Raw genomic sequence first — 15,594 nt, forward strand, 5'->3', positions numbered from 1 at the left:
AAAAATCAAAGAAGAGAAGAAAGTTCGTCGGAGATGGTGTTTTCCGGCCAAGACTCCTTGTATCGCTTCACTACCTCTTCCATTACAATTTACAACGCTTCCAATTCGACTGTTTCTTCCTCTTTTCTCTCTTACTTACGACGCTAAGAATCCCTCTTTTTTTTTTTCAATCTTTCCGTCGCCCAAGGTATCTCCGCTTCCTTTTTTAATTATAGATTTACTTTCATGTTTATGATTTTGAGATTTTTAGGTCTTTTTTCATGGTTTGTTTCTCTTTTGCGTATCTATGATTCGGTCTATTTTGCTCGAAGAGAGAAAGAAGAAAAATTATGAGATCTAAAAGAGAATCTTGTGTTAATTGAAAAAAAAAAATATATAAGTAACGTATTTTATGCCTCAATGATAGTATATATCATAAATACCTATTTTACTATAAAATATAAAATGTATCTATAAAAGATAATATTTTAAAATAATTTTAATTTATAATAAATAGTGTGTAAGCCTTTGCTGAAGTAAAATTTTCAAATATAAACAATGATAAGATCAATCCAGCGTAATTTCCTGTAATGGTTGCACGACAAGGCCCAAATACATTGCATAAGGTAAGCATGTGATATTAAAAGTCTATCTCACCGACAGCCCAATTGGCACGAAAATATAACCCCCATTCCCACGTGGATATTGAAAAGGTACGTGCCAGCACAATATAACTTACCATGCACCCTCTCCCTTTCACAAATGGAACAAACAAACATGAGGTAGCAGCTGTTATAAGAAAGCTATACATTAGCTTCCAATTACAGTTTTCAAAGCACTTTCAACCCCACCACGCCTCCTCCATCCACCGCTCATAGTCGCCGTCCGATCGCCGGAGATTCATCGATTCTCACAAGGTAACGAAAGGACCGAATGACTAATAAGTTATAGAGAGAGAGAGAGAGCGAAGAGAGAGAAGACGCAGAGTCACGTGGAAAACGGTGTCGTTGTTAAGATGGGGAAGAAGCGGAAGTCATTGGCATCGAAGCTGGATGAGGTGGATCGAAGCATGTATTCGACGTTTTGTAGCGGAGCGAATTCGCTTTCACAGCTTTATACTCAGGCTATGAACCAACAGAAGCTTTCCTTTCAGGCGGGTGAACGCCACGGCTTGGTAATTATTTATTGTTAAATATTTTTATTTTATTTTTATAGCCATTTACATTTACGGTTGATTAATTGAGTAAAAGAACAAGTAACAAAGACTTGTTTGGTAAATGCTGATATTAAGGATTTGTTGTTTTTGTGTATTTTTGAGGCTTGTGATTTTCATGTAGAGAATTTATACGTTTTAATTTTTTTTTTTTTTGATGCGGTAAAACTCAATACCAAACCCTATCCACATATCCTGCGTTGTATGCTTAACGCTGAACCAGAGCCCCAGGGCACCTCAGTTGTCGAGAAATGTTCATTTCAGTTAAGTACAATAACGTTGTTTTGATATACCATTAAGAAGTGAATAATATCCTAATAGGGACTCGGTTTCTCTTCATTCTGGTGTTTAAAAGAAGTGAACTGGTTTGTATCTGGGATGGTTCAGCTCTAAATGTTTTGTTTTGAATGCTTCCTAATATGTGGAGAGCTTACGAATGGTATGAATGATGGGGCCAAGTTCTTTGCGTAGTTGTTTTCGGTGCCTCCACTCTTCTTAGTGGGAGCTTGATTGCTGTTTGCAGTTGTTGTATCAGAATGGTTAACTGGATAATCTCAACTAAACAACTATCATGTAAAAATCTTGCACTAATAGCCGCGTTTCTCGATGATAACTAATGACCTTTGGTCGCATTTAGATAGTTATTATTTTTTGGACAATAATAGGAAGCAAAGGCAGAAATTATAGGTAATATGGAAAAGAAGAAAGGTGACTACTCCTACGTGTGAGGATAACTTCTTGTTGAAGACACTGCGTAATAGGTGATAGGAGATGGAAGAGGAGTGTTAGAAAAGCCCTAAACGCTGAAGGTTGTATGTAATTGACTTTGCCTGTAAGAGTCATTGATTGGTTGACGCAAACAATGAAAATAATCTATTCAAAATAATAGATTGATAGGAAGTTGAAAAGATGAACCAACCAGAGAGAAAGAATGTAGAAGGCAATAGTGGGTTGGATAGGCAAAGAGTAGCAAGAAGTTGGATAGGCGGAAAGTAGAAGGAAAGAAAGCATTGTGTGATTGATGTATATGAAGGAGGTATATTTTGTGCATAAACAAGCAGAGGCTTTAGAGTCTTTAGAGAATACGGAGGAGGATATGGAAGTGGAAAGCATGAATCATTAGGCGCTAAGTTGGAAAGTTCTCTTGAAAGAAATGGCTAGAGATGAACCAAATGGAAGTCCTTATAAAAACAAAAGGGAAAAAAAAGAACCAAATAGAAGTATCTAAGAAGCAAAGGCAGAGGGTAAAGGTAAGAGGAAAACGAAGAATGGATTGCGAAAGGCCTTGATAGGATATTAGAAGAGTGAAGTTGGGCAAACCCTAAATGCTAAGGTTATACGGCAGTCCTTATCGGTAGCATGAATTAGAGGGTTTTGATGCAAGGCAGTCCTTATCGGTAGCATGAATTAGAGGGTTTTGATGCAAATAAGGAGAATATAAACATTGTCATCAATAGCTTTTGGATAGGCAATTGAGAAAAAAACCGCATTAGAAGGAAAGGAGCCGTGGTTGGTTGATATAGATTAAGAGGCATGCTTTGTGCCAAAAGAGGTTAAGGCTTAGAGAAGTTGGAGGAGTATGTTAGGTTTCACATGCATAGGAGGCACTTAGCTGATCTTACTTTAAAAAGCTCTTACTAAAAAAAGGATGACTTAGTTGTACCATTCTATCCCTTTCAGTTCTCAAAAAAGGATGCACTTAGCTGGTATCCCCGGGAAGATAGGGCAAAAGGAGTTATCGTTAAGATCTTCCAAGGACAAAGAATAGAAGGTAATACGGAAACGGTTAAAGACGGATAAAGAATGGTTTGTTGAAGGCACCAAGTAATGGGTGATAGGCGATAAAAGAAAAAAATTTGGAAAATCCTTGAGGGGTCATTTGGTTCACATTCTAGTTATGTTTGGGCTTATGATTTATGAATTGTTTATCCGGTGAATAATAACAAAGGGACAAGAGTGGATTGCTCTAGTGGTGAGCACCCTCCACTTTCAACCAAGAGGTTGTAAGTTCGAGTCACCCCAAGAGCAAGGTGGGGAGTTCTTGGAGGGAGGGAGCCGAGGGTCTATCGGAAACAGCCTCTCTACCCCAGGGTAGGGTAAGGTCTGCGTACACACTACCCTCCCCAGACCCCAAGTACAAAGATCATTGTGTATTTTCGACGTTGGATTGTTATACGGTGACTAATATTGTAAGGATTGTTATGCGGTGGATAATACTGTATAAATTATTATGTAAGTATTGCCTACTTTAAAGGCATTTTTGTCTTCAAAATTGTTAATCTATGTTTATTACACGTTTTCATATTCCACATTATCCCACATAAATTATTGCATGAGTTTCCACATAATATAGTGCGAATTATTTAATCCCTCCAACCAACCGTTGCATTAAGTTATGCGGGTATCTTTTTTTTTAACTTGTACAGTCAGCCAAACGTTGCATAAGTTATGCGAGGATTATTTTTTCTAATCCTTCAAATTGACCACTGTATTATTTTATGCTGAATCTTATGCTGAGCTGATTTTCTTAGTACCTCCAACCAAACGACCCTAAATTCTTAAGGAAGCTTTAGGTCCCTCGAGAGGGTAGTGTGGAAAGAAATAATGTACTGAGTAAAGAGTGATAGAAGAAGAAAGAAGAAAGAAGAAAGGGGCAAAAACTTCGAATGTTAAAAGATGCTTTGTAGCTCCCTGAAAGCGGATCTCTTGCTAACCCACCCTCTGGACTGAGCTTTAGTTCAGTTAAGAGATTGAACTTGATTGTAGCCAAAGAAATATAGTCATCACAAATTCTGTTTGAAAATCTGTACAGGTCGAATAGCATTTTCGACCCTAGTTGGCCTACTAGGAGAACAAATAAACAAAATTGAATAGCAGCTCTGGAAGAAATTATATACATTGATTTAGACAAGACTTTTGTCTCCCATAATGATGCACTTGGTCAGTAAAGAATAGGTCAGAGAAAAGTAATTCATCATTTTGTTTCTTGCTCATCTGTAAAAATGGTACTTTGGTTTCCCTTTGTTCACAATATTTCTGGTTTTCTGTTCTCAAATATATGCATAAAGAAAGTTAGGATTCAAAGTCTTAATCACTCAGTTCTATTTTTGTTGTAGATTGGACTTGGTGATAACTGATAATTATTTCCAAACTGAACTATGTAGTTATGCCTTTAATCTAGCTAGGAACGTGCAAGTACTTCTCGTTTCTAGGCTTTGATTATGCCTTGTGCTTATTAAGGTTTCCTGATGCTTTTTTATGTTTGACATTTTGGTTTGTTGTGTTTTAAAGTGAATGATCTTGTGTTATGGGGATTTGGTTTCGAATGAATCATGACATTTGATTTTGACCTGATACATCTTTATAGGAGAAACTGTATCAATCGATCTTGAGACAACAAGAGGGAGGATCCAGAGTGACAACTGCTGACATAATGAACTACCTGCAGGTTCTTTTTCTACCTTCTCAGTTTTGTGCCTGCCTTTTAGTTGATTTCTTTGATTTGCCTTTCATGTCTATCTGTGGAGATCTTTATCTGCTCAGGAAATAGTTCGTGAGAACTTTGTTCAATGTTAAGGGAGTAGTATGGTCATGAAATCTAGATGTTTGAGATGTTCTAGTCCAACGATATCTTTTTGTGCTCAGGGTCCTATAGTGGAAATTCATTCCTTTTCCATTGAAAGTGGGGAGACCCGGAAACTGATCTTTCTTGGGGTATTCATAACTAAAACCAGTGATTAGAATAAGAAAAGAGAAAAAAAATCTTTATGAAATGGAAAGAGATACAAACTGACCCTCCTTATCAAAAAAAGAGATACAAACTGACCTGAACGTTCATTTGGCTGACAAACCGCTCAGTTCATAGAATCTGCCAATCTGGTGACTCACTGCCCACTATCAGCAAAACACCTTTAATTCACTATTGCTTACTCTGGTGCTGCCGCTGAGCTATTCTCCTTTTGAGAGTTTGTATGCTTGAAATGCATCAGTTTTATGCTCCCACCTTATCTAGGTGATCTATCTTTCTTCACTAAAAGTAACAATAGATTCATTTGGAAAGCTTCCGACTTACCCTTTCATGCACAATTCTGTTACCTACCAGCTAGTAGAGCATATAACATGATTTGCGTCCTAATTGCGCTCTTCTACTATAGTTCTTCTCAAATCTTATTCAAAATTCCTCGTTATGAACCCACGAAACAATAATCAACACTATGTTTGTACTATTGTGCATTATCAATTGAGAATACCTTTTGTGTTTTGGAGTTCTACCGAGGACTGTGGCTCACGATTCGTAACTCGGTGGATAATGTGCCTGCCTTTCTACTACTTAAATACCAAGTTTTGTCTATGGCAAGGTTCGAACCGTTGACGTGCGGGTTGGTTCGAAACCGCGACGCGCGGCTAACCCACACATCATGAACTATGCTCTTGCCAAAAAAGAAGAAGAGAACATTTTGAGTCCAAAAAAGAGAAAAAAGAAGAGAACATTCTGAGTAGGAGGAAAGGAGTGAGATGATTTGATAGAGGAAAGTGGAACCAATGCGGAGTCAATGGTAGTAAGGCTATGCATGGAAACTCAAGATGGTTTTATTTACTTTGCTTGTTTGGTGGTGTTGTATTTCTCTGTAGATTAGGTGCTAAGTCTGCCATTTTGGCACCAGCCTAGTGCAAAACCCTTAAGGCTTTATAAATTTACCCCCCCTTCCACCGAATATAAAACGGCAAAGGGCCAAATATACCCCTGTACTTTCGAAAATGGTCTAAAAATACCCCTCGTTATACTATTGGGCTATATATACCCTTCCCGTCATACTTTGGAACAAATATACCCTTATTTTGGATGGAGTGCCACGTGTTAGCACCAGATGAAAACGACCTATTTCTTTTTTTTACCCGATTCGTTTTAAAAAACCCACCACCCGACCCTTTTTAAAATTCAATTTTTTTAAAGCATATATTTTGTAAAATCTGAAAAAATAAAATAAAATTGCAAAATATATATTTTTAAGTCTTTTCAGCTTTTTAAAAGTATGTTTTTGTAAAAACTGAAAAAAAAATATTTTTTTAAAAAATGTTTTAAAAACTGAAAAATATATATTCTGTAAAAACTGGAAAAAAAAGGAATTGTAAAATATATATTTTTCAGTTTTTTCAGTTTTTTAAAGTATTGTTTTTGTAAAAACTGGAAAAAAAAAAGATTTTGCAAAATATTTTTATTTTTTAAAACTAATGCATATGTAGTCCACTGCTTTAGGAGAGTTTTTTTTTTAGCATTTTTTAAAAAATTTTTTTTTTCAGTTTTTACAAAAAGAATACTTTAAAAAAACTGAAAAGACTTAAAAATATATATTTTGCAAATTTCTTTTTTTTTTCTCCAGTTTTTACAAAATATATATTTTTCAGTTTTTAAAGCATTTTTTTTTTAGTTTTTACAAAAAACATACTTTAACAAAACTGAAAAGACTTAAAAATATATATTTTGCAAATTCCTTTTTTTTTTCAGCTTTTACAAAAAAAAATTTCAGTTTTTACAAAATATATGCTTTTAAAAAAACTGAATTTTAAAAAGGGTCAGGTGGTGGGTTTTTTAAAACGGATCGGGTAAAAAAAAGAAATGGGTCATTTTCATCTGGTGCTGACACGTGACACTCCATCCAAAGTAAGGGTATATTTGTTCCAAAGTATGACGGGAAGGGTATATATAGCCCAATAGTATAACGAGGGGTATTTTTAGACCATTTTCGAAAGTACAGGGGTATATTTGGCCCTTCGCCGATATAAAAAACCTTAGAGCTGCCTAACCTGCTGACATCCCCCCCAAAAAAAAAAAAACCCACCAAAAAATAAACTAGAAACGCAAGCAACCTCACTTATATGAATAAGGTTTGAGGGTGCATAAATTATCCCAGGTCGGAGAAAAACATGAGAATGGAGATATAGGACTTCAGATGGTTTCAGCGGCTCTCGACCTGCTGTTTGATCAGCTCAGCATGTTTGCAGTTTATTTTGTTATCTGAACTTTCTCATAAAGTTTGCGTAAAGCTAAGTCATCCTAATTGGTTAATGACTAGGAGATGACTCTGAAGAATATTTCATGTTCGTTGTGGTTATGTGAAAAATTTGTATCTCTTTTTTCGATAATCAAGAACTCTCCAAGGGCCAGTGACGCACAGTTCGAACCTTGGTCAATAGCGGGCCCGTCCTCTACCCTTGTCCACTTAAATACTAGGTTCGAATCTGTGATCTGTGACTTGCGTCTGACCCGCACATCATGTGCTGCGCTTTTACCACTGGACCAAAGCCCTGGGAGCAAAAAAATTGTATTATTTTACGTTAATGGATGATACCGTCCTTGCTGGATGGCACCATCCTTGCTATCGTGAAATTTCTCAAGGAATGAAATATAGGTGTGCTACCGATATGTTTGTAGTAGATCAGCCTACTGATTTCTGGTCATGTAGAATTTGATATGGCATGGAAATTTGGGCCTGGAGAAGATTTGAGACAGCAATAAGAAGCTACTTATGATTAAATCTGATTTTCTTCTGTTTTGATTTATATACTTGTGTTATCAAGAACTTTTGTAAAATTTTGAATGGGCTTGAATGTGCTCTGTGCCTCTGCATGTGATGCTCATGTTACAGTCTATTGAACCAATTAACTTCAAAGAAATGCTTTTTTGAGATAAGGTCTTTGCTAGATTATGGTTGTCAAAAAGGTGATTTGCTGGATTATAGATCTGGAAGTGTCAGCTTTAGCTTATGATTTCATTTCTTCTATAACATGTTCATTGTGATCATTTGGTTTTCAAGAGAAATAAGCGTCTTTTCAGCTATATTGTGATGGCGTTCCGTGCTCCTAGTTCTCTTTGAGATACTTCCATCTAGTTCTCTCCATTTGCCTAGCTATATTGTAAGGATTATATGTGCATATCTTGTTTGAATGTGGAACAAACTCTAATCAGATACTGAAAAGATGATGGTCCTTATATAATATTATTAAAATCTTTTTGCAAGCAATTCGTAAGATCATGCACCTCTGGGTCCTTGTTATAATGGGAAAATAATACCCTAATTGAATTTCACCTTGTCGGTCTGTTTGTTATCGGATTGTATAGAAGTAAGACAGTGGTGAACTATGCTTTTGCCATGGTTAGAAATGCCTTGGCTCAGAAATTGACCATTGAAGGGGTCAACCTGTGAAGATGATAGGTTTCCTGTATTTTGTGCAGAAGCTATTTTCATACTATGCTGATACAGAATTGAAAATTATGTGGAGGTTGCAAAATGTTTTATCCTTACTCCTTAGTTCGCCTTTTTATGTCCTTTTATGGTTGCTTTCTTCAGTAAATAATTGGTCATAATAATCCTACACCACCCTCTAATTAATTTTTTGCATTTGATCTATGTTTTATGCGTCTAAAACTGCATTTACTGATCTTGTCAGTCGGAACTGGACTATAGTGGAGAGGACCATTCAATTTCGCCTAGACCACCGCAGAACCAGCACTCTCAACCAATGCATTTTGCAAATTCAGGCTTTCCAGTCTCTTCAGGCTCAATTGGTGTAGCAGCTCCAGGACATGGTGTACGATCAGATCATGATCTGCAATCGAAGAATTATGTTTTCTCAAATGCTCTTTCAAGCCCTGTTCGACGAAGCCTGCAGAACTATCAAATTGCTCAAGGAGGTTTCCTTTTAAACAATGTTCAGCCTTTAAATGGAGCACGAAACAACGAAACGAACGTCCAGCAGCAAAATAGGGAGTCCAATAGCAGTAACTCTGCTGATGCGTCCATGGATATGCATTCTGATAGCCCAGGTCATGATTTCACTTACTGAAGTAGTCTGTAAATAAAATGTTTCAGGAGCTGCTGCTTGTCATACCGTGGTGTTCTAGCAGCAAGTTCAGGTTGATTGATTATCGTGTGTTGAGCAGTTATCAAGGAGTGAAATGCATTGTTGAACTGGCTGTTTGATGCAGAGATTGAAAGGTGCGTTTACGCTCGTGGCTCGTATATCGTCGTAGTGTAGAGATGCACATGTGGTCTCAAGTAAAACGCAATGTGATGGGCACCATTAGTTCTCGAACACAATGTTTTTCTGTTGAACCAGTTAGTTCTTTTCGGTCTTCATTGATATTGTGAAGTGTTTCTTTAGTAATACAAATATATATGATTGTGCTCACTTGTCACATTCTTCGATTGCATATGTTTTTTCAGTTGACATACTGGCATCTTTGCCAAGACCATGTTTCCAGTGATTCTCCAAGTTGTCAGAATGTGAATAAAATGAACTTCGTCAGTACAAAAGGGAAAATTTAGCATTAGAGACCACTTTGCCCCATATACCAGGGTTTCAGCTCACCCCTCCAGGAAAATTGAGCAGTATCAGACCACACACACTGACTTAAAAGCTTTAGTAAAGAATTTTTTTAATCTGGCCAAACGATACATTACAGAATATTAAAATTTCAGAATTTCCTAAATCTAACAATATGGACAAAGTGTCTGGGAACTGACTATGACTAATAGAATAATGATTCTCAAAACTCTCATAAGTCATAACATAACAATGTCGATAAAAATCTAGCAAGTGCTTCGCGGTAATTTTTGAAACTGTTATGTATTTCGTCTTCTAAACTTTTTGCTTGCATAAGCACCAAACAAATTTGATTTACCCCTGATTTAAACATGAGACTTGAACTACAATGGGGTGTTGATGACAACCAAATTGGAAGAACAAGAATTGAAATCGGAAAGCGTAATATAGAAAGCAAGACATAAAATATTGATAAAATATAGGGAATAACTAGAACAAATCCCAATCATCTTCTAATACAATCAACATAGGTACCTATACTATTATAACCTCAAGAGGAAAATATGCAAGTAGTTATCAAGCAACCAATTACCTGATACTTAGTTTTGGATTAGGTCGGCAATTGTAGTTATTATTATTTATTTTGTTTGGAGGGCGGGGGTCACATTTTTACCTAAAACTGCACACTGAAATCATGAATCACCGCAGAATTCTATGTTCCGTAATTGATAATCTATGTATGCTTTAATTTACAAAAGCAAGGAAAAGTTCAAGCAGCAACGAACTTGTAACTACTAACTACTTCATCCATCTTAAATTTGGAAGCTTGCTAATAATTTAGGACATTTTGGGTAATAATTAGCCCTCATTTAACCTTAGTGAAAATAATAGTATAACTTTCCCTCATTGTACTTAGTTTATGATGAATATTGTGATGCCTTTTGAGTGTGGAGTGAGCACTTCTGTCACAGTATTCTCTTTTTGTTATATGTGACACTGTTCTGTTCGTGCCTGTCATCAACCAAACACTTGTTAAAGAGGAAGTCGAACGAGTGGTATATGAAGTCAAAGGGTGATTGTACACAAATTTCTTCCTCATATATCAAAAGGCGAAAAAGAAAAATAAATGAAGCAGAACGATTTTAGACCAATAAATTTACTTAAGTGATTATTTTATTTTATTCTAATAATCCAGTTTTTGAAAGAGGACGAGCCAAATTCAGGTAACTGAATTGAAGCTTTCATTCAAAGTAGAATATCCAATCCATGGGCATGTCGGCACCAACTGTACAAAGTTAAAGCCAGAAAAGGCAAATTAAAGATGGAGGGGTCCAACAGTCCAAATTCCAACTTCTATAGGTGCATCTTATGGCATCTGCATACACCGGAAGCAAGATTTTTACTAAGGAAATTAAAAAAAATAATAATAGAAAAATAAACAAAAATCAAGAAAATTCAATATTTAATATATATACGTAAAAAGTTAATCTTATATATACAGTGTAATTTTTTATAAATAGAGACATCTCGCGTCCCCTAGCTTCGCCCCTATTTGCATTGCATAAACAAGTAGGGTCTAAGAGAAACAAAAAATCCAAGATACCTACACATAATCAAGTTGGTTCTACTAGGGAATCCCATGCAACTTGTTTGCTACTTTTACGAGTCTATGAAAATTGATTGATGTGTCTAATTTGGTTATCTTCATGTGCATTTTGTAGGACTTCTTTACTTATTCTAATACAATAACATTTGTCACATGCTGCATTGCCCCACTGATAGTCTTGTGACAATAACCTATTTTCGGGTTCACAAAGATTCAAAATTTTCAATCTTGAAAAGTGTACATTGAGACAAAGTGAAAGCGCTATGGCTTTTTAATTATTGATGATCCCTTTAATTTTTTGACCAACTTTTTACACTTGAACCAAAATTTTGCTTCATTTTTAAAGACAATTGAATTTTTTAATGGACAACTTAAAATATTGTAAAACTTCTAGAAAATATGCTTCTCTTTGCCTCTCGTTTTATTTCTTCTCTCTATGTATAATAACATCATATTCATGTGTATATATTCTCTAATCAGCGGATCTCGATTTGGAAAAGTAATTAACTAGAGAAGTATAATTTGAAAAACTTTTTAGTTAGACAGTATTTATCACCTCAATTCGCAAATCTGAATATACCAGCAAATACCTTTTTATTTATGGAAACATTAATATAAAAAGCAAAATTGACACGACCAAACTATGTGATCAGTTATCTATTTGTGAAGAGCTTTGTTTTTCATTTTCTTTTGTCTTGCACCTATCTCATCTATCGCAAGTTGCTACATTCAAGAAACCATATACAACATATTAAAGCATTTTTCTATGAATTTCAAGGTTTGGATGTGGTGTATAACAATTAGCAGAGAATACTATTTGGAAGCAAATATTGTTTAGAAACTTTTATTAAAGATGGGACATTTGAACATTGTATTCTGCAAAAAATCAACTATAATATCGTGGGCAGGGCCGGTTCTAACGTTGCCTCAGGAGTCGGGCCCCTGAATTTTGGGGGCCCCATTATTTAGAAATAATAGGTTTATAGGTATTTAAGAAAATAATATTTAGTACTTTTCATACAAAAGTGAGTTTTTTTTATAACAATTGTCTCAAAGAAAAGAAGTTTTTCAAAATTATAATTGATAAAATCTTACATGACATTAATAATGTCTCAAGATAGATTAAATGTTTTGGCTATATTATCAATTGAAAAGGAATTATTAGAGAAAATTGATTATAAAAAATTATTAACAACTTTGCATCTCGAAAAGATAGAAAATAGACTTCAAAATAAGTTGATTTTTGCGGCTCAGCCAAACAGGCTACTAGACGGCATCAGTAACATGTACTTCATGTTATTCATAAATATTACGTAGCAAATTAAGTCTAGAACAAAAAAATTAAGAGATCTGGGAGTTCTAGAGTGAAGACTTTTTAATCTTCAAAAACTAACTGCTTCGAAAATTTTGACGTTCTTGGATTTATGCATTTTATAAGTTAGAGAATTGATCTTGTCAATAACTCAGATTTGGTCCAAGCTTAGTTCTCGCGTGGGTAAAAGCGAGACTTCAGTTTCCCATAGGATCTCAAACATTTGAGGTTCATTTATAGAGAACATCAAACTATTGACTATTTCGATGTAATTTAATTATTACTCAATTTTACTTATTTACTATATTAAAAATATATTTTTATATTTACTTGTCTACTATATAAATTAAGAGAAAAAAAATCTTTTTTTTATGTTTTACTCTTATCATTAACTACTCATTCCCCAAATCATTTTCCAAGACTTTTGAAAACGCTATCATTATTATGGGTAAAATTATAAAATACATGCTTCATTTTTTTCTTAAAGAGAGTGCAAAATCAAAAGTGGACAACTAAAAATGAATAGAGGGAGTAGTTCTCATCCATAAGAGTAAAGAAAATAATTTAATTTTTTGGTATTCTTAGTTACATTGTCATAGCCAATACTCCATTAATTAACTAAAATTATGTAGTACGTACTAGTAAATCCAGTCACATAATTAGCTAGTTTAACATCTAGTGCCAGTTATATATAAATTTCTTTTGTCGCATTAGATCCAACTACATATGCCCCGTAAGACCTATTAAATAAGGAAGCGCTAGAATTATTTTCATACCTAATGTTTAAATTTGAAACATCTAGGTGAGGATAATAGGGTCTTATAAATAGATACCTATCTATTTATATTCTCTAAAGTTTGCTTGTGCTGCTGCTCCTTACTCTTTCCCATGGTTATTCCTTATTATACTAATTTCAAGGTTCTGATAAAAGACTGCAAAGCCTACAGCTAGCTATTTTTGCTCTACACAAGTTTCCTCCAACTGAATACTTTAAAACATTCTGAATCTTTTACTGGTGAGATTTCCCAGACGTGCACTTCAGCATATGAAATGGTATATTGGGATAAGTAATAAGGAAACATAAAAGGTTGTGTGGGGGAAAAATCTCACACTGTTGTTTCAACCAACAAGTAATCTTCTTATAGCTAGTCTTCTATACTTACTCTCTACTCAATCTCATATGTACCCCTCATTTAAGGTCCCCTTATCCTTTCTATTCTCCTTATGCTATTTGGTCATAGACGTTAGTCAAACTCAAAATCGTGAGACTTAATTAGTTCTACATAAAATTAGGATTACTTGTAAGGGATTACACACATGGCATGGATGAGATCTTTCTATCCTTAATTAAAAGTTTCAAATTTAAGCTCTAGAAATATAAAAAATCATGTAAGGAGCACTTCTTCTTTACTGGATCGGATTTCATGCGGTGCGAATATGAATTAATAAAGCCAATAAAATTATCGAATACTAGATGATTATACCCAAAAAAAAATGCATTCTTTCAAAGTATAATTTAGTTGAATATTAGTTCCATACTTCCATTACTTCTTGCGAAATATTACAATGTCGTAATATTAATTTCTCGGACCCTCATCAAGATCCAATACAATACGCACAATGCAGCATGTCTAAAATCAGAGGCGGATCCAGAATATACTTTTAATGGGTTCAACATTTAGATTCTTAATTGATGTTTTATACTTCAATGCCACACAAGAGGGAGTGATTTGTGTGATGTTCAATTTTTGCGTGCACAGATTATATAAGGACCTGGTTCTTCTACAAGTTCCTTACCCTACAGTTGCGGAATAATAAATGCAGAAAGTAAATAATACACGTATTTTTACGTGGAAAACACGTATGCAGAAAGTAGGATTTTTCCTAAACACTTCACTAACTCACTGAGCCAAACAGCGTTTACAAAACTCTTGTAAACCTAAGGATTACCTCTAACCCCTTTAGCAACCAGCCACATGCCACAGACTGTTACGACAACTTCAAGTTAACTCTAACCTGAACAATACAACTCAAAGTACCAAGTACAAATACTTCTAGAGAAAGCTGAAAGGTAGAACTCCAAAGCCCTACTATAATTGAACTAGAATAAAAGATAAACACTTGGAGCTGGTTCTTCTATCTAGTTCATGTAGTTTCAGGTTCACATACTTGAAACATACAAGAATTGCTTGCAAAATGCCTTGCTATTTTGCTCTCAATTCTTGCTTAACTTCAGCGTTTTTGCGTCCCCTGTAAAAGAGAACACAACTGATATATATAGAGTTAGTAGAATAAGGATTAACTAGAGTTCTAATGCTTTACTCTTCCATGGTGGAAGAGTTCTAATTATCTTCAACTTCTAACTCGTCCCTTATCTAGGATAAAGTTCTCTTCAAGTAAGGAGTCATACTCCTTATCAATTATGCAACCTTTTTGTTCAGAAGATAACAGATATAACCAATTATGCTTATCCCCTTCACGTGCATGTCTTGTGCTTGAATCTGCCCGTGCCCTGTGCACACTGTGTATGGACCTGATTCATGCATGTGCTCCTTTGTCAATCATCAAAACAAAACTTACTCAAGCCAACAAATTTTCCATTTTTGATGATGACAAACTATGTGCTTTTTATAAGCATGAAACCCGTTTCAACTAAGCTCAATATCAACACAATGTTAGAACACTTTCAATTTTCAAGTCATAAATCACCAGGGACCAGGTTCATTAGGTTATAAATATCACAGTCCAAAGCAAAAGCACAACCTATCTTTCCCCTTTTGGCATAATCAAAAAGTTGTATAATTAAGTTATATAACCAGATTTTAGCAGATCTTACTCATGTCCATTCAGGCTACTTCAAATGCAATCATGGATTCAAGTTTATCTTTTCAATCTAAGGATATTAGCCATCTAAAAAATATCAACAAACAATTAGAGAAAAAGCAATGATTATCATTAATAAGATTCATCCACAAAACTTAAAAAGAAATAAAAGTACTGAATCATGAACAAAAGGACTAAAAAATATCCCACTCGGGTCAATGATTACAAACTAGGATAGGAAGGGTTTAGAGTTGGGAAAGACGGGGTTCTTGGTTTCTGGCCTGAAGCGGCTTCAACATATCTTGAAGAATGCCTTCATTCTTCTCTTTCTCCTTT

The 15,594-nt window shown here is 35.0% G+C and overlaps 1 protein-coding gene across 1 annotated transcript; it reads left to right on the forward strand.

Annotated features, from left to right (window-relative positions):
* The first annotated feature begins 743 nt into the window (after positions 1 to 743).
* On the forward strand, positions 744 to 9,382 carry LOC107765770 (uncharacterized). Its single transcript, XM_016584461.2, has 3 exons — positions 744 to 1,153; positions 4,560 to 4,640; positions 8,642 to 9,382. The coding sequence occupies exons 1-3, from the start codon at positions 995 to 997 to the stop codon at positions 9,035 to 9,037; spliced, it is 636 nt and encodes a 211-aa protein (XP_016439947.1). The 5' UTR covers positions 744 to 994; the 3' UTR covers positions 9,038 to 9,382.
* Positions 9,383 to 15,594: the final 6,212 nt, after the last annotated feature.

This window comes from Nicotiana tabacum, chromosome 12 (genome assembly GCF_000715075.1).
Source record: "Nicotiana tabacum cultivar K326 chromosome 12, ASM71507v2, whole genome shotgun sequence".
Taxonomy (NCBI): Eukaryota; Viridiplantae; Streptophyta; class Magnoliopsida; order Solanales; family Solanaceae; genus Nicotiana; species Nicotiana tabacum.

Coding starts and splice junctions, on each gene's coding strand:
- LOC107765770 (XM_016584461.2), top strand. CDS start 995: ATGGGGAAGAAGCGGAAGTCATTGGCATCGAAGCTGGATGAGGTGGAT. Junction 1,154..4,559: donor CGGGTGAACGCCACGGCTTG/GTAATTATTTAT, acceptor ACATCTTTATAG/GAGAAACTGTATCAATCGAT. Junction 4,641..8,641: donor ACATAATGAACTACCTGCAG/GTTCTTTTTCTA, acceptor TGATCTTGTCAG/TCGGAACTGGACTATAGTGG.